Source organism: Centrocercus urophasianus, unplaced genomic scaffold (genome assembly GCF_019232065.1).
Source record: "Centrocercus urophasianus isolate 14NV4802_14NV808 unplaced genomic scaffold, USGS_Curo_1.0 seq_14, whole genome shotgun sequence".
NCBI lineage: Eukaryota > Metazoa > Chordata > Aves > Galliformes > Phasianidae > Centrocercus > Centrocercus urophasianus.
In genome coordinates this window covers 36,958,516-36,978,733 of record NW_024884586.1, presented here as the reverse complement: position 1 = coordinate 36,978,733, position 20,218 = coordinate 36,958,516, and the positions used below count along the sequence as shown (strand labels likewise).

Genomic DNA, 20,218 nt, shown 5'->3' with positions numbered 1-20,218 from the left:
ACTGCAGCAGGGCAGGGCTGCAGCTCCCCATACCCTGGTCCTGTTAGCTATAGGCCCCGCCAAGCCGCGATCACACACAGGCCCTTGTCCTGGCCCAGCCCTGCGCCTGCAGCCGCCCCCAGGCCTGTGTCTGACACCAGTCTCCCTTTGCAGGGTCTCATCCAGACTCACCAAACACTGCTCTGCTCCAGCTCCTTACTGCTCTAACACATTTGACCCGTGGAAACACTTCTGGTTTGTGTAGCAAAGTGCCAGATTCTATCATGACCCCAAGCCACCAGCCATTGGTCTCCATGCCTTCTGAGGGTTGTTCTTCCCACCTTTTTAGCATTCTGCAATGGTATTTGGGAAAAACAAACGAACGAACAAACATTTTTCTTAACATCTGTAGTAATTTTGGTCAATGATATCTTAAAAAAATGCACACGTGATAACATTGCTGTCCTTTATTGAATAGAAAAATACCAGCATTCTAACTTTTAGAACACTTATAAACCAGTTCTGGTCATGAAAACAAGTGGGTAGTATGCCATCAGGTACTCTCACACTTTTCACCTGTAGGAGCCAAAGTTGGTGGCAATAGTGTCAGATTTTATACTTACTTATTGCTTGCAGCATGCTTCACCAATCTTTCTAGTAGCAGCTCAATAATTGAATATTTCTCAATGAGAAAATGTCAAATGAATAGGTAGTTCAAGAAATAGTGGAAAAAATACTTCAAAAAAGACTTGAATCTGATTAAATGTGAGTTTTGAATGATATTGCAGTTGCCTGTCCTCCTAGAACATTACCCTAATCCTTGATGCTTTCACACCATTCCCATTCTCCACAAAAAGTAAATAGCTTATAAAGCAGAATATGATGATGGAATGCAACACTTAAAATGCAATTAAAAAAGATTCATACTGCTACATAAATTAGCACACTAGCAATTATTCCCTTTACAGGTCTTGTAACATAAATGTACTTCCACATTTTACCCCTACTGTTATTCCAGTATTTAACTGCTGCATGAATCAGAAATGTGGGCTCTCCAGAGGTCTTCAGAGAAAGCAAAAATTTAATAAGAGAGAACTGGCCTAACATTTTTCTTAACATTACAAACATGGAAGAACAAGGACTCAGAAAACATTATTTTATATCATACCACACAATTACTTATATAAACATCCATTTTACAAAATCCTGCTATGTTCTTCACGTTTATTGTTCTGCGTCTTCTAAACAAAATCTGAAACATTTATTTTTTCCTTCTCCCTCTTTTTTTTTTTTTTTTCTTTAAATTTTAATTCAATTCAATCCTTACCAATTACTAATTAACCAAATGGGTCCCAATATTTATCCATGCTGCAGTCATGCTGCAGTGCAGCTCAGGACTCCAGTGAGACATGTGAGCCTGGCGCAGAAGAGATTTGCCCTCCTTAGTCCCACACACTGCTGCTGCTGCAGGGCTGCCTTTTCTCAATCATGCATTTCTTGTGCCCCTTTTCATTCTCATACAGATGTGCCTTAGAGGTTAGCAATTAGTGATATCCGATTTGAACATTTTTAATTGCTTTTCATTGGGCTTTATGTTTCTTACATCTGTGATCATCTTTTTGTCAAAGTATTATGATAGTAAGTAGGATGAAGACATACATCTAGTCAATATAGTACAATAACAGATTCTTAATACAATTTCATATGCTATTTGTTTTCTGATTGATGTTGCACCTTGAGCAGATGTTGTCATTCAGCAGTCTTTGTAGATAAATTCAGAACCCACTTCATGCAGTTTAATGTTCTTCCTTTAAAATAGAACACACTCAAGTGGTTTGTGATATTACATCCACTAACAACACAGCATTTCTGAAATGCCACAGAGTTGTCTTTAGCTCATTGTGTGTGAAGTATTATTCTTCATTTAGATTTTCCACTAACTCGTCACCCTGAAATATTCCGATATTCACTGCTGGAATAATCAAGATTCTGAGGAGAAGTGACCAGCAGAGATGGATACAGGATAGGACCTGATTGCAATGGGTACAGGAAGGACCTGAAACTGTTTGAGTATGAGGTGGACTGTCAGAAAGAGGGGGACTGGATTGCTTTGCAGGTTGTTTAAAGAATAAATGGATGTTAAATTAATTTGGGGGAAACATCAGACATAAATTTGTATGAAAACTGTTAGTTCTGCTGCTCACAGAAAAAAATTCTTATGGGGATTTTTGTTAATAGGGAACGGTATTTAAGTAAAGAAAGGTCTGAGCAGAATCCTACAACTTCATCCTAAAGCTCTCCCATAAATGCCCACGTGAGTAGCTCCCCAAGAGCATGGGCAGCAAAACCTTTGGTGGTGGTTGGGCAGACAGCCTGAGGTGATATTTGTCAATCTCTCAGCTGAGGAAATGAGTGAATACTGAACTATTCTGGAGTTCATTCTCAGAGATAATAGTCTTTCAAACAAGACACAATAGGTCAGGCTGAAGGTTGAACTCGATGGTCTTCAAAGTCTTTTCCAACATAGACGATCAATTCTGATTCCTTATAAGCAGACTATTATTCTGTAGATCAAATAATGGCCGCTGGGGAAAAACCTGGTGCACAACACAGTAAGGCATGAGCAGAACTAACATTTGCACAGATGGTGGTAAAAGCAAAGCAAATAGCTAGTCAACTTTTCTCTGGATTATTTTGTAAAGTGAAAATACTTGTGCTATATGCTAGATAAAGAGCCCAGTAGCGAAGTCTCCATTGCTTTCACTGAGTCTGAATTAGTTTCTGAGCTGAGAATGCAACCAAGCCCCAGGTATGGAGCCAAACTAAAATCCTCTGTTTATTTGCCAGAGGGGTAATACCCTGATTATGGCTTAGTGCTGGCAGAAACCAACTGACCTTTTCAATCTTTGCCATCTCTAATAAGACTACCAACAATAATGATACCTAGGGATCAAAATACCATCTGCTTTGTATTAGGCTGAGAAAAACAGCTGCTTAGATGCTATTTACAAAAGAATGTGTTAAACCTAGCCCTAAGTATTTGCCCAAATGGAGTAGCTACAGAGGAAGGCCTGTCACTTCCTCTTGGTATAGGAAAGTAGTCTGTATTTCATGGAAGAAAGGTACTTCCAGGACACTTCAAATAAAGTCTACATGTGGAAGGAGGATTGCCCAGTTGCATGACAGGGCACAGAGACAGGCAGGAGCCAGCTGGACCTGCTTTGAACAGGGTTTTGGGCTGGATGGCATCCACAGGCTCCTTCCTGTGGATTCACCAAATAAATTATTTGGTAAATTTCTGAACTGGGTCTGGAGAGCATTATCTGTTTATTTCTGTCCCCATACACAGGATGTAGACAATGTGACAGCCCAAGTGCCAGCAGCCAGCAGCTGCCCCTACTGCAGCAATCTGGTCCCTAATGGTCCCCAAGCGTCTCCATGCCTGCTGTGCAGACCTGGTGAACCCAGTCTTCTTAATGGCTTCTAACAGGCTTAGCATAGCACCCACTCTTCAGATCACCAGCCCATTTCCAAGATTTAAAACAGATGATAGAATAACGAAGCTTTAAAGTTCTTTTATTTGAACTTTGAACACCACTTTTATTTGAGATTTGAACACCAAATCTCTTTGGTGGTATTAAACTCTGACACAAACTTCAAATTAGCAAAAGAGAGAGGACCTCAGCAGCTCCAAGCAGCCACATTTTAAGGATATTTAGGGTTATTTAAATTTTTCTTCTTATGCATCTTTTTTTTCAAAAGGTACCAAGAACAAGGTTAAATTTCTCAGAAAAGACCGCAAACAGAAGAACTGGCAACATTCCATTGCTTTGAAAAGTATTTCTTAAGATAAAGTTTGAAAGCTAAGGCATCCTACCTTCCTCTAGCAATTTCTGTATGGACACCTAATAGGAAGTCCATTTGGAATCCAGAAAACGGCACACTTGCTTCGAAAGCAAGAGCATTAATTCTTCTTTTTAATCAAACTTTACCTTTATAAAACAATAAGCAGAGTGAAGAAAAGGATACTTCATTTTGAGCAAATCCCACCTGCCTTCCAAAATCTTAAAAAATTTATATTTTATATGATAGCAAAAAATTTTGAGTCATGAAAACTGTAGGAAAACATTAGAGCAGAACTGTAGAACAACTAAATAGAAATGAGTGTGTCTACTCCATGAGATCGTCCTTCTATTTTTTAAGGCTTCCAAATAGCTGCAGTGACTGGGTTTTTCTCTGGTTTCACATGAAATATATACATGGGTTGTATCAAAAAGCTTCTGACTACTTGCTATATTTAGCAGTTTTTTTGCCCAGTGGAAAGACACTTGGTGATTCTCCAGAGCTTGTAAATGAAATTTTACAAAAGAACTTTGCTACTTCTCGAAGAAGTCCAAGAAATTAAGGCACTAGCCAAATTTTACTAAACTAAGTCAAAATAAGAAAAGCTGCTATTCCACAAATAGGAACACTGGAGGCAGAGGCAAACAGCTCTGCTTCCAGAGCCACAGCCAAGTGGCCAACCTAACACCCAGAGGAGATTTATTCAAATACAATGTTAATGAGAAATCGCCTTCCCCAAGACGACCTCTTTCGCTTGATTAATTCAGTCTGAGAAACTGAGCCAGTTTGTTTTTCATGCCCAGCCCAACAGATTATTTGCTATTCAATTTCTAAATGTGTCAAATATAATTAAAACAGGCAGAGGCCAAGATTAAATCAAACAAACTGTAAACATTGCTTGTGCTATTGGGTTGATGCAAAGCTTTCACCATAAAAGGCTTTTAAATAAATGAATTCAGCTATTATTGTGTGGCTGCACAGAAACCTTGCTGCTAGTGTTTGAACTTTTCAGGGACACTGTCAGGTCAGCTTAGATTCAAAATGTAGAACATAGCTGGGTTATGAAATTGCCCAAAGAAAATGGGTACCTGACTTCTGCTGAAAGTCAAAGTGTCACAAGAGGTGAACTGATTTCCAGCAGGAATTAGATGCCTTTGAAAAGCCCGTTCACATCCTTGTAAACAGAAAACCATGTCCTTTACAGAGATAAATGAATGTAATGCCTTGATTCAAATTGAACAAGTTTTACAAAGCCTATCAAAAAACCCTGAGAGCTGCCCTTACTTATGGTATACGATCATATTTTTTTAGCATTACATATTCTATTTTATTGTGCAATAACGATATTTCACAAGAATTATACTGTTATGGCGTGGCGTAACTTATAAGCCTGACTTCCAGTAAATTAGTTCATCAAGGACTTTCAGTTTCAGTATGCCAGCCTGCAACTTGCTGCTTAATCCACTGGCTTTAGTGGCACTCCTGATTTGAAGTGCAGATCCAGAGTTTCAATACATCCAAGATTTTCACAGAAACATCTTTGCATTAAAAAAATAAAGCCCGCATCTCATTAGCCATAATGCAAATTCATATCAGGAAATGGGGAAACAGCAATTCTGAAAGCAGGTTCCTGTCTTCTTTTAGTTCTAAGCAATACAAATTAAAATTAAAATTTGCTTTTGAAATAGATCCCTAGCTATCTGACAATATTTCTTTTCATTTATCCTCATCACTGCTTTCATTTGCAAGAAATGTGATGTTGCCTGAATTTCTGTTGTTCATTTTTTTACACAGGATGGATATTTGGAACGTGATAAATTCTTCTTTTTTTGGCACATCTATACTTCTATCTCCAAGTATCACATGTCTTTAAAAACTTGATGTCACATTATGAACTGAGCTTTTGGGGCTATCGTCCAATGGCTTTAGAAAAGCAACTGCAGTAGCACCTCTGTAGCTCTGCAGAAGTTCCCTTTCCAGTCTTTAAGGTTTTTTTATTTTTTCAAATCCCTAATATTCTCTAATGATTCTTTTGGCCTCACAGGGAAAGCATTCAGCAGAGCTTCTAACTGGTAAGTCAGAGGTGTTTTGGGGACAGCATGACTTCGTGATACAAGATGGCACAGTCACAGAATGTACAGCCCTTCGTCTCTGGAACTGCAATTCACATCTGAACAGAGGTGATTACGTAAAACTAGAGCACTTATTCCCTCTTTATCTTCAGTGGACAAGAAATCTGACCACAGAATCACTGTAGAGTGCCTTGTGATGGGTAGGCTTGGGTCATGCAAAAACCATAGCAGAGAGAGAAGGAGGGCAAGGCTGATGAACAAAGGCAGAGCTAGTGCACGCCAAAACCATTTACTTGATCCCCTGCTTTCATAACTATAGATGGCTTCAGATATATTGAAAGCAGCTGCCAAAGTTTTTCTCTGTGGTGATGGATAATGAGGGGTCGGTGTCCTAAAGAATGGAAAGGAGCAATACTGCTGGCTTGCACTTTGGGAGCAATGAAGATCACCCTACGACCATCCTAATGATCTGCTACCAGGCTTTGTCATATCCTGAAAGCTGAAAAATCTCTAGTGAATTGACTAGGCAGATTGTAATGCTTTCTTTATTTCCGTTAGTTGCCATGCATTTTTCTCTCCTTCAACATGTTTTCTCAACTATTTGCTATGAATATTGCCTGAAATATTATTTCAGCTGTTTCACTGTGTTGTGCTTAGATCTCCAGAATCAAATTTTGAAAGCTAATTAGGTAGGGAAGGATTGAGGTTAAAATCCTATTTGCATCCTGGTCATTAATGATGATGCAGAACTGTAGAATAACATGGACACAAGGAACTTCTGCATTTTGGTTATTTCATATGGTTTTGCCTTGATCATTTAGGAAAGGGGGTAACACTGAGTATCTTCTGTCTACAGCATTCAGCAAAATTTGACATTTTCAAGTACACCAGATTTAATAACCAGCATAAATGGAGATATTAGCTGCACTTTCAAAGTTGTAGCTGTTCTGATCAGGATGAGAGCTCTGCTTAAGCAATGGGTGAAGTCCTAAATTATTTCTCATAGTGGCAGCATGAGGAATACTTCTGCAACACTGAAATCTTAGGGTTACAAGCAGTGAACAGAGACACTGCTGAACGAAATCAGAAAGAAGTACTTTTCTCATTTTATATCCAAGTATTTTTATTCAGTATGGTTGAGACAAAGCTTTGGGAGAAAAAAAAAGTGTAACAGCGTAATAGATTTTGGATCCTATAATGTAACTAAAACATATCAGCAGCAATTTTTTGAAGATACGTCAAACCACTAGAGACAAATGCAATTCCTTTTCTGGCCAGAGTTAAGGTTTGTGAGCTGATTTGGATCTTACATAAAGGCAAATGTGGAGGGACATTTCACTGCTGCACAGCTGAGAAGACAGTAGGCTTGCAAGTAGTGGCTGCAGCTTGAAGCTCTCTTTTTAACTAAGGACAGCAAAATGTGACTTAGAATATTTTAACTTTAAAATGTCAGGAAGAGCATGCAATTCTTTTTCATGAGTTAAGTGCAGTTGTTTATTTTCTGATTTTGCTTTATTGTATGAAAGATTCCAAGAGGTATGTTCTCTTTTCAAATTCAAATATTGCTTGAAATGAGTATTGAAATACTATCTTACAGTACTAGGAACCTGAAAAAAAGAACTTTGAGGCAGACTGAAGAAAAAGGATGTGATACTACTCTGTAAGTTGAAGAAGCTATCTGCATTTTTCCATGTGAGAGAAATGAAGAACTGCATGGGGCTCCTTTAAATGTCCTAAAATTGTAGTATTCTGAAAGGTATTCTAGCTAAACAGAAATGAGAAAACGTTCAGTCCTGATACATGTACTATTCTCTTTAGGGAGAATTGGATCAGGTCCTTTTGTGACTCAGTCAGTATATTTACACTTATATACTGTTCAGCTCTGATGCATTGAATGGTTAAAGAAGAACTAGGAATTCAGCCTAGACCTCCTTAAATTCTCACTAGACTCTATGTTGATTCAATCCCTTATTTCTCCAATTATCTAATAGAAAGCATGATTTCACTGTCATTAAAGATCACCCAGTTTCCTGTTTTCAGATTCTTTTTGCTGTTATTATGCTTCTCATTGAAGTCTCCTTTCTACTCATAATGAACACTCAGAGCATTTCATTGAGAAAAACGAGGAGTTAAACGTTCTCTAATCTTCTAATCAAGACCCTGTCATTATCGTTACTGAATGCCAAAAGAGGTGAAGAAAGACAAAACTGCACGAGAGGTGAAAAGGACATTGCTGAAGTGATTTTGTGACCACAGTCACTTATAATAATGCACCGAATGTTGGCATGGCAATCTAATTGTGTAATGAAGCCTGTTCTGTAAACCCAGTTACAAGTTACATTACATAATGTTGATGCTGAACTGCTTAAGTCACAATTGAGCACAATATGAACAGAAATTTGTAAAATTCTCTGGTTGTAATTGTACAGTAATTCAAACAGCTTGTCAGTATGGCATTTTTTTTCCCAATTAATTGGATATTTTTGAAACAGAAAGCTTTGATTCAATTTTAGAAGAAAAAAAACCCATGGGAAAATCACGTGTTTCACCAACAGAAAGAAAAAAAAAAAAAAGAAAGTAGGCTAATTTTTTATTTTATCACTTTTGACAGTGTCCTTTTAAAGGGAAGACTAAAATAAATTCTAAAGGCCAAATTCTCCTCTCATTCAAATCACAATAGCTCCAGAATACTTAGTCCACCTTTCATACAATTGCTTCAGATTTATATAATTTTAATGGCAGCAGAACCTGGCTTTTCAAAGCTAGCTGTATCACAACAGGAATACATTTCAAGAAGTGATATTTAAAAGAAAATAAATGTTTTTTTTTCTTCTATTTTCAGGGTTTTTTTCCTGTTCCATTAAATTAGATCTAATTAGATCTGCAATATGACAGAGAAAGGCTTATAATGATTCCTCCTTTAGTCTTAAATAAGCTACCTTCAGAAAACAACTATGAAAAGAGTTAAGACAGAAAGTTCAAAGCAATCTTTGAATTCAGAATATGTTCAGAAGATACTCTCGATTTGTTCTAATACTACAGATTTTGTATCTTGAAATCTGTATTTCACAAAAATGGAAAAACAAAGGATGTGAAAAATTGATTTGAAGGCTAAATTGAATTTCTCCTGTAATGGCCTGCTGGAGGCACAGAAGGGAGGGGAGGGAGAAAGGCTGAGACCGGTGCAATTCATGGAGCCAGTGACAGCCCAAAAACATGTGAGTGGTCTTCCAACAGAAAGTATGCTTTTCACACCCACCTCACCATCTCCCTAGGACAGTTCTCTCCCTAGGTACATCCACATGATCCACATTGTTTTTGTACGTGTTGAAATGCTTCACACTGCTTCACTGTTATTCCTGTACTATTTTATAATACTGTTCTGTATTATATTACCTATCCACACTTGTCTCTGCCAGTCTGTTATTCATAATCGCTAGGGCTCCAACTCCACCAGAGAATCCATTTTGCTTTGAGCTCATTTGCCGTGGATAGCCATTAGCAGTTTCAGACAGCTGTTTCTGCATGATGGCCAGGGAAACTTTGTTGGAGGCCAGGAAGTCCTTCATTGAGATCATCTCGCCTGACAGCCGGCGTCCATCTGTGTCGCTCTCATTGACGATGTCAGTCTCGATGGAGATGTTCCTCCGGCCGCGCACGTTTCCTGGCATTACCACGTTCCTCCGTGACCGAAATAATTTTCTTTGGCATCTATGGCAGCACCTGCAGTCCAGCTTCTTTAGTATCCAGTTTATAGATTGTTTGATGACGATAGAGATCACGTTAAATAAGGAATAGATGCAGCAAACCCCCATGAGTATGAAGACAAAATTGCCAAAGCGATAGAGACCTTGGCTCTCATAGTGGGTGTTCTGGCTGCTTACCAGATCACCAAAGCCAATGGTACTGAAGGCCACGAAGCAGAAGTACAGTGAGTCAAAGTAACTCCACCCTTCAATCGGTGTGTACATTGCAGAGGCACAGCAGGAGATGATGAGCGATGCTACACACAAAATCAGCATGACGTAGTACACTGAGGGCTTCCAGCCTGCCAGGCTGTCTGCCTCCGAGGTCCCCGAGCCCCGCCGGCCGTCGTGAGGGAGGACCCCTTTCCTCCTCAGCTGTCTCTCATGGCAGGACTTCATGACATAGGCTATGACAGTGATCAGGCGCTCCAGGAACAGGTTAAAGAACAAGATGGTCCCTGCACATCCTATAAGGCCATAAAATATAAGAAAAATTTTGCCTCCAACGGTGGCTGGGGTGGTCATGCCAAACCCTGGAAGATAAAACAGAAGGGTTTTTTAAAAAAAGCCATTAGTTACTGAACAGAAGTTTTGTCCCAGGCTAGCCAGAATAGACAGAGGTACTGACAGCAACTCCTGGTAGCACAGTCAGCTCTGGAGGAAATGGAGGTCACTCCCCAGACAGCTATCTGCTTGAGCTTCACTGTGTCCCTGCAGCATGCAGAAGGTAGGCCATGCAAGCCTTTCCTCCAGAACCAGAATGAAACAAAAAAGCAAGAGAAAACACACAGGAAACAAATCAGAGTCTAATTTTTGTCTTGTTGCAGGCTCACTCGGCTGTTGTTGTACCTTGTTTCATTTCTAGCTCCAGGATTATCACACTCACTACTTGTCCCTGAAGCTGTTCCATGCAGGGGTCCAATCCAGGGGCAGCTGTCACTTCCCAAGCACAGGGTCTGTCCCCACCACAGTCACACAGCCCAAAATAAAGTCTCCCTGTGTCTCACCAAGCTGTGGCTAGGAGAATAGATGGCACATGGGCCAACACCCAGCATGATGCCATGGCCCAGCCAGGGAGCCCAGCAGGCAAAGCGCCTCACAGCCCTGCATCCGACTTGGTGTCAGCCACCAATTATCAGCTTCTTATAAGTCACTGCTGAGCTTTTCTTGTTTATCCACGTCCATACTTAAATCTGTACTTGGATCTTAAACAGTGTCTCCTCTGGTCTCATTCCAGTTTGAGGGATTTCTCAGGTCTGAGGTGCTTCAGGTTTCTCTCATCTCTCTCCCTTACTGAAGCTTGCAAATAATACTTTTGGTTAGACCATCTTGTCTTAATATGAGGTTACTGAAGAATAAAGACTGAACAAGCATGTCCAGAACACTGACCAAATTAGACCAATATACATGCTAAGTAAGTTTGCTCCTATTTAATCTTCCTAGAGAAGATTAATAAGGGAAAAAATAACTAATCAATGAAGCCAATCTTGCTAGGAGAACAGAGAAATCACGTTGGGCAAGATACACATTTATTTGTTTCCTTTTTTCACAATTGTGAATTGTGAGATGCTAGTTATAAAATAAAGAAACAAGGCTCTGAAAAATAAAGGAAATTGTATTTGAATCATGGTACATTTGTGCTCTGAAGACAGACAACCACAGCATGAAGAAACCATGCTTCCAACTGCACTCATTCTACCACAGGAAACCTGCTATAGCACAGCTCCTTCTTGGACGTGGCTTCTGCTTCTGTGCATTTAATGACAGCCCTCAACCTCACCCCACTCGCCTCACTCCCGGCTAGGCTGTGGTGCTGCTGCTGATGGTCCTGTTGACCTGCAGTACCGCTGAGCTGTGGTCTGTCTGGGCCGTGGTCCTGCTGAGCTGTGGTGCCTGCTGAGCTGTGGTCCCTCTGAGCCATGGTCTGCTGAGCTGTGGTTCCTCCTAACAGTCGTCTCTTTGGGCCACATTCTCCAAACCCCAGCTCCCAGAGGACCTGAAGGAGGCTCTAGCATTCTCATTAAAGTTCTCTGCTGGAGAGAGCTGGACTGCAGCTCTGTATTGTGGAGGAAACACAGGCCTCTGTACTATCATTCTCAAATCAAACATCAGAGCACATACTACATTCCAATGTGTAACTAGACTTTCCTAGTTGCTAAGCATTGCTTGTGGGGAAAAAAAGAAACAACTATGGGCTTAGAAGCAATTGACATACTTTGTTCCCCAGCTCCACTGCTGAGGGGTGCCAGCTGCCTGGGATCAGGATTTCAAGTAGGAGCAACACCACAGAGCAGGGACATGGCATTGCCCACTTGAATTAGAGCCCTGCCCCTGATGGTGAGCGGGCAACTTTCAGAGAAAGGATATAGGAAAGTATGAATAAAGAAGAACACATAAATAGGGAGATCTTTCCCTGGTATATACCTTTCCTGGAATCTGCAGTTCAGAGGATTTCAGGACATCATGTTTAATAATTTCTCCATCAATCGTGTCAAATCCTCTTTCAAATCATTTATACTTTTGCTCTCCTGAGGCAGTAAGTCCCACTATTTAATTGTGCTTTGTAGAAAGGAAGTCTTTGTCTAACCTGCTACCTGACAATTCATTTCAGGGTTCCTACTGTTGCGATAACATTATCCACTCATCTTCTCCATTCACCTTCCCCCTTCTGGGTTTATAGACTTCTGTTATTTCCTCCTTTCTCATTTCTTTCCCAGTCTGAGGAGGTCTATACTATTTAGTCTCTAGTTTCTCTCTGTTAAGACATATAACTAACCAGTATTATTGCCTTTCTTGTTTCTTCTCTGCCTTATTACTGTCCTTCAGAGATAAAGAAGTAGAACAAGAATGATATACAATATTTTAGATTACTCAGACATGAAGTATAGAGGAGAAGCCAACAGAAAAATATACAGGTGGGGAATGACTTAGTGAGCAATGAGACCACCTGATCCATGGAGCCAAACAGGGAAAGAGCAAAAATTTAAACTGCAGCCTGAGAAGCAAATACAGAATGAAATTATGAAATCATATAAAAGAGGAAATAAAAGCAGTGGCTGACAGTTGCAGATGATTTGAAAACACAAGATTACTTTTTGTGGTGAAGAAATAAAAACAGGAAACAACTGCAGGAAAAAACTGCTAGTGATATGGAATTTTTATGGTATGAGAAATGCTGGTGGAATGTAAAGAATATTATTTTACAAATAGAAGAGGATTATTTCATGTAGAAATCAAGATGATAGTTAATCAAATAGGAATCAGGTCATTCTGAGCTGGAAAAGTGGAACATTTTTAAGCTACTGGAAAGCGTTTCAATCAATTTGTTGGAAATGTCTGTGGATATGACACTATCTTAGTAGCAACAGATATGCATATCAATTTCTACACAGCAATGAAGATGGTCTTCTGAGTACAAATTTCAGACTTCTGTTCTGAAATTAGCACAGTACTGATTTGCCTGTAAGCCACGATCCACTTATTACAACAAACTGGTGTTGTATTTCACAATATTCAGCTGTACCCAACAACTACATTGCTTGTAGCTTCATTTGTCCCTCACTATTGTCATTTTTTGACATATTGCTCAAAAGAATACTCAGACTTGTTTCCTGAATATACAAAAATATCTTTAGCAGAGCTCAGTTTGCAGAAGCTGGAAGGAATTCAACCTCCAGAGTCAATAAAAGTTTTCTAAAGCACTGCACACCTCCCACTCAGAACAATTTTGCAGATTTTGGCTTGGTAGCAATACTTGTTGAAGTCTGTTATTAGTGCTCTAAAACCCACCTCTGTGTTCAGAATATACTGTGTGCCTATTCCAAAAGGACATAAGGATACTTAAACAAAAGAATGATAAAGGAAATGTAAGTACATCAACAGTGTAATGTAATCATGTTCCATGGTTTCATAAAGCAATTAATGAGTCTAATCAAAGTAAAGCAACCAACTGTAGTTCTTACCAACAGTTTGAGAGGAAGGACTGACGTGCAACAAGAAGTCTTCTTGAAGATGAACCCTCTGGCAGAAGGTAAATACCAATATTACACAAACGCTCTCCTCAAAGATTAGTGTGTTCATATTGAAATACAACAAGAGAAAATGAGCATCAACTTTCTGTAATTAATCAAATCTACAAAATGTCTGGTTCATCTAATTTTTCTCTTCAATATCCTGATTATCAGCCTTTGAAAACCCAGAAGAGCTAAATTAAAGCAATCCCAGAACCTGGGCTGCACAGCCATCCTCATCCGCCCTCATCTCCCATCCCCATCCCATTGCATTCTCCTGACGCATCTGCACGGCATGGCTGAGGCTGAAGCTGTGCTCCCCTCATCCTGATGTCCTCAGAAGGCCACGGTACACTGCCCTCAGGAGTGCAGCTGCCTACTGCAGGCAGTTTTTATGTCATATCATCTCTATTGTAAACTACTCCAGAGCTACCGGTCGCCGTTTCTCCAGGTCATCACACACACTTTGCCTGGAGGTACACCATTTGCCACACATTCCTAATTCTGGATTTTCTGACATTCGTGTATTATATTATTTAAACTTTCCATTTTCATTTCCTGGTCGCTTAGTATTGTGAAAGGGTATGAAAAGCAGTTCATCAATTCTAACCCTTCATGAATGAAGCCTGGAGCATTGAATATAATATATCTGTGTAGGAAGACTAGACAGACATGTAGATTTCACACTCCATTTTGGCTCATGAGATTGAATCTTTCCATTGTTCTGAAAGATAGCACTTTTTCTTCTTTTTTTCCAAGAGGCTTAATTTCCCTTTTGAATGAGTGTGTTGGGTGCTTTTGGTAGCACAGTTTGTTTCTCCTGCCTTTCCCACAAAGAAGTGGGTAGAAAGAGGGGGTAACAGTATAGCAACAATAATGAATCACTGTAATGCTAGAAATATAATCACCAAATGGCTTTCCAGTTCAATTGACAATCAGAGCTCTTTGTGCGGTTTCTATATTCCCATTGCATTTCCTATTTATTTAATTCTTTTCTTTGTTTGCCTCTATCAGCTCTAGTTTGGTCATGATTCGCCAGGAAAATAATAAATTTCACCAGTGGAACAACAAAAAAATGATCTAGGACCAAAAAATGTGGAAGCCAAACTAAATAGGACCAAGAGATTTGACTGTAATGAAAACTGTAATTACTTTAGATAAACATTGGAAATCCTGCATACCTGCAAAGTTGCTGACTCTCTTTCCCCCAGTACACATTCTGCACTGAGCTATTTACGTAGGGATATTGCGTGCTTCTAAAGGAGAGGCAGGAAAAACAACTTTAAGAGAAGCTGTACTTGAAAGATTTTATTGAGAAGATGTCCTGTACTGTTCCCACAGTGTGCAGACACTATTAATTTGGTAAAAATCACTTCTGTCATGATAGTTTATTCTTGTACTCTCCGAGCAGGACAAGTAGTGCTACCAAAATTCTAGTTCCGCCAGAATAATCCTGTCTCCAATAAGAACTCTTCTAGGAACAGCTAAAGCACTGCAAATTATCCCATATTACTCCCCTTTTGACACCGTCACTCCAGTAAGCTTATAACAGAGCCCTGTTCTGGAAAGAAAGGAGGACATCAAGTCCTTCCCAGTAAGAGAAGAAGAAGAGACCGTATGGAGGACATGTTTACAGGAACAGGTGTGGGACTGTCACAGCTATCTGACAGCTGTACTTGGGTCCAACCTCTAACATGGAAAATATCTGGCACAGTTTATCTTCCTAGCTGCACGCATACATCACAAACATGCACATATCCCACTTTGATTTCACACCAGTGGAAGCTCTGCATCTGAGCAGAGTTTGTCTGGTGACACACTGGTGGTCACATGTTTTCACAAATGCTTGTTTCATCATCCTGACCATTTCACTGACTGCAGGGGAATAACAAGTTAGCTGAGTCCTGAAATGCTCTGTTAGTGCAACAATTATTTGACAAAATAAGATTTTCTCATGGGCAGCCAGGTGTGCGTTAGTATCCCTTTCACTGGCACTGCTACTCTCTTGCACAGATAGCTTTGTGGTAGAGAGGTGCTCAGCCTGCCAGGAACACAGGGGATATGTGACTGTAGCAGCTCCTCTATGCTTTCTGCTCCTCTGCTTCGTGATCTGCGTGAATGTTGCACCCAGGCATCCCCAGCACTCCTTGGAAGCTGTAAATGCCTCCAGGGCTATTAGAGCTCAGTCATATCTGCAAATCCAGCACTATGCTAAGTGACCTGCTTGGTGACCTGGGACCTTCCCTTCAGTGGCAGCGCTGCTGCTCCATTCTGTGCCAGCCTACACCCACGATGTCGTGCATGCAGCTCAGCCCAGGCAGACATGGAGGGATTGTAATCTTCTGCACAGCTCCTAGCAGCACTCAGTCCATTCCTTAAGGGCAATACTGAAGTTGAAGTTAACAATTTAAGATGCTGTGATGAAAAAATAAATGTAGCTACCCAGGTACAAACTACAATTCCTCATGTATCTTGATACCTTCTTCCCTCCCTAACTTATCTGGAGAGTCACGAAACCTAGCAGAAAGCAATACTGCCACTGCTTCAAAGCCCACTGAATTATTTTCAAAGAAATGAGACCAAACCATATGATACAAAACCTTTTCTTTCCACTAATGGCAGCAAAGAGTTGAACTGGTAAAGTTCAACTAGCACAGCATCACAGAATGGCCAGGGGTGGAAGGGACCTCAAGGATCATGAATCTCCAACCCCCCTGCCACATGCAGGGCCACCAACCTCCCCATTTAATAGTAGACCAGGCTGCCCAGGGCCCCATCCAATCTGGCCTTAACACCTCCAGGGACAGGGCATCCACAACCTAAACTGGTAAAAAACTAGTAAATGAGTCTGACTCACTCCAATAACTGAAATGCCCTGTCTCATTCAAATATTAATCTTAGCTGTCAACAATCATGGAAAATACATATGGGAAATAATTGCAGTATTGAAAGTCGATATTAGTGATTCTTCTGTGGTTCTGCTAGGATGGTTCATACATATTCCTGAGCCATCTATAGCATGCAGGAGCTTCTAGAGTGGCTCTCACACTGGAACTCAGGAGACTGTGCTGATCTGGAGGATTTGGCTAACTGGAGTCCTCAGCTCTGTGAGCCAACAATTCTAGGCTATCCTGGGACATGCTTGCATGCCCTGCTGGTTCCATACAACATGGAAAATTGAGATCTTGGGATCTCAAGATGTTACCACCTCCCAGATTGAAACTAGGCTGAGAGCTGTCTGTCTTCAAACCCTTTTCTTCCTGGAGGCAGTAGGAACCTTTGGCTCCTCTGCCATACAAGATTTTTGGATGAAAAGACTATATTTAATGCCTTTATTCTCTACGTGGCTTTGAGATGTAGAGAAAAGTTATTTCTCATCCTTTCCCAATATGCATACACCAGGCAAGCATATGTGCACACACAGGCACATACACACACATACACATGTTTCAAAGCCTTCCTCAGCAGTAGCATGAGGGCAGCTCTGCACTTGACAGTCACAAGAGCACAAGGAGATCCAGGACAAAAGCTTGACACCAGCAAAACATGCACACCAATGAGACCCAGAAAAATGAAGACAGGGATAAAGCAAGGGCTTTTAAACTATACTTTCTAGAGTCCTAGGTCAACAGCCCAAGTCTTTACTGCTTTGTAATCTTTCATATCTCTCAATTCATACACCAGACTTTTCAGCACAGATATTCAAGCTGCACCTTCTTCATCAGTTTTTTGTGCAAACAGGGTGAACTCATGGACTTAGATGCGTAGACCAGAAAGGGCATCTTGGTGTTGTCAGTGAGCAGGTCAGGAGGCCTGGGTGAGTTGATGCTTGCATTAAAACCAGGGCAGGCTAAACAAAAATAGTGAGGCTGAGGGAGAGGAGGAAAATAAGCTTTGAGGAATGTACCAGTCTCACGTTCAGTCTGTGATAGCAGGGACACAAGGATTTGTGTGACTGACTATGCATAACATTTCTTTGTCTCAGAAAAGTCTCCTAAAAAACTGAATCTTGTAACACAGCTGTAGAAGATTAGTTTCATGATAAGTGTATGAATGAGACTCCAAGGGCAGAAATAACTTGTGGGGTTTTCAGTAACTTGGTTTTGGAGAGCAGAAGTAAAATTGATGTTGTGTTAAAGTATATGATGCAATGTCTGTATTTAACACAGCAAAGTTTAGCTCACAGTGAGTCACTGTTGAAACCTGCCTTTGGAGTTGGATAACTGTTACTGCTTCTTCTCATTTCAAATACATAAACTGCATGGTCTGTATTGAAAAGTAACCTAGTGTAAGAAAAGCTCTCAATTTTGAGAAATCTAAAAGGCTTAAATAAAATAACTGCTAAAGGTACAACACTGGGAGTAAAATATAATAAAAATTCAGTATTGGTAGACAACTTCTTCATGGATCTGTTGATACCTCAGTTACAAAGTCTATGTAGTCCTTAAATAATGTATGACCCTTTCTGAGATACTGTAATTTTAATTATTTTAAGGGTGTTTTGTTTTTGTTTTTTAAATATGATAATTCGTGGGAACCCTGCCATTCTGTTTCATATAACTAAGTTTATCTTTTATTTAAGGTTCGTGCTAGGTCTTGTGTAACAGAAATACACAGCCTTTTTACAGTTCCATTGCTACCATAAATTCCATGTATAAATATTTTACACCTACCTTCTGGTTTCCCTCCACAATTTTTATGTAGTTTTTGAAGCCTGAGGTGCTGTGCCCAGTGACTCTCCATCATCCCTTGATAGATGGGTAAGTCTGCACACTGTTTGCATTACTACAGGGCAAGAACAGAACTAAATTTTGAAAAGACATTGTAACTATTTTATAGTTACTTTTTATGACTTGCTGGATCACAGAATGGCCAGGGTTGGAAGGAACCTCAAGGATCACGAATCGCCAACCCCCCTGCCTCATGCAGGGCCACCTACTGTTTAATAGTAGACCAGGCTGCCTAGGGCCCATCCAACCTGGCCTTGAACACCTCTAGGGACAGGGCATCCACAACCTCTGGGCAGTCAGTTCCAGCACCTCACCACTCTGAACGTTTAAGGCAGATGTAATTTTTATGTATTCTTAAAGTAAAGAAAAATATTAAATTTAATATTTTCTATGAAAAGGTACCCAAGATCTACAGGTGGATGTGACACTGTACCTGGCCCAGACTGATTGCTCACCAAAGGCAGCCATCAACAATTTGGCAGGCTCCAAGAGGCACAGCAATGCCCACAGCTCTACTAGTGCTGTAGGAGTATGCAAGCACTCGATGACACCTGTTCAGCACTCCCCAGCCTTGGAAAGGCAGCAAAGGTTCAGCTGTGCAGCTGTGTGGGGATGTACTGCAGGCACCAGTTCTCCTGAGACCTTAGAGCTCTAACTCAGGTAGCTATCGACAAAATTCAGTGGGCAGAGCTGTTAGCACTGCTGTTTCAGCCCTCTCCCAAAGGCTGCAGCCCTAAACACAGCTGCTCTACAGAGGAAACACTCTGCACTTTATAACTGAAAACTAGAAGTTCTACTTGCTATCTTGGCTGGCATTGCCAGACAGGCAAGGGGAAGAGATTGTTCTGCTCTGCTCTGGTATGGTATGGCCTCACCTCCACCCTGGGAAGGTTTGGGCTCCACAATATAAGGAGATAAAACTGATAAGTAAACACCCACAGGAGGGCTCTACAAAGATGGCAAAGAGTCTGGACATGGAAGTTAGAGAGAAGATTAACAGAGTCACAGACATGGTACACTGATAAATGCATACGATTGTATCAGCGCCAGTTAAGCATATGCATGTATGATGAACATGTATGTGCACATAAACCTTTTATTCTGTTGAATAGTCTACACTGCTAACAACAAACAGCAGCTTCAAGCCCTAACTCACCTGGGCACAATAATACCAGAATCATAAATATAGCTAGCACCGCTTCAAGGGTACATTTTAAAGCAGTCAGTCTGGAGCAATTACAGAATTGGAACAAAATGTGTGCCATAGGTTTGTCTACACTAAAATGTTCCATCTAAGTGGCACAAACTTAGGTATATTTAAAAGGTTTTCTGATGTTAGTTTAAATTGTCTTACTTGACTTTTGTTTTTGGCATGCATACATAAAGTATCTGATTTTTCTTGGAGGAAAACAGTGTTTATACATCTTCTGGAGGCATTTTTTCACCCAATACTGTAGGAAAGGTACATACGTCAATAGCTTCTGTGTTTTGCTTTGTCAGCCCAAGAGGTATTAAGAGAGCTTCCCCTTGTATACAGTTCTAGTGTTTCTTCTCTTTTAAAGGTAAAGCTAAAGACACCTTTTTTTAAAAGACCAGGGAAACCATGTCAGTGACTTTTAGGTAAAGTGGACTTCATAAAATCAATGCTCTTCCCTGGCTCTAAATATCAAGACAGCTGCAGCACATTTATTCAACAGCATTACTTGCAGTTCAGCTAAAGAAGAAAGACTTCTGCAAACGTTAAGCAAAAGAAAGAAAAGGAAAAAAAAAAAACCCCAACAACCTGTCTCTGGCTAGGCTGGAAGAAAGCTGGACTGAGATAAGATAATTTTTGATAC

General features: G+C 40.4%; 1 protein-coding gene across 1 annotated transcript in view; it reads right to left on the bottom strand.

Annotated features, from left to right (window-relative positions):
- Window positions 1–461: 461 nt before the first annotated feature.
- The window catches only part of KCNK13 (potassium two pore domain channel subfamily K member 13), a 59,405-nt gene continuing 39,648 nt past the window's right edge, over window positions 462–20,218 (bottom strand). Inside the window, exon 2 of the mRNA XM_042814870.1 lies at window positions 462–10,173. Coding sequence (XP_042670804.1) covers window positions 9,287–10,173 — 887 coding nt within the window. The 3' untranslated portion in view covers window positions 462–9,286. The remainder of the gene's footprint in view (window positions 10,174–20,218) is intronic.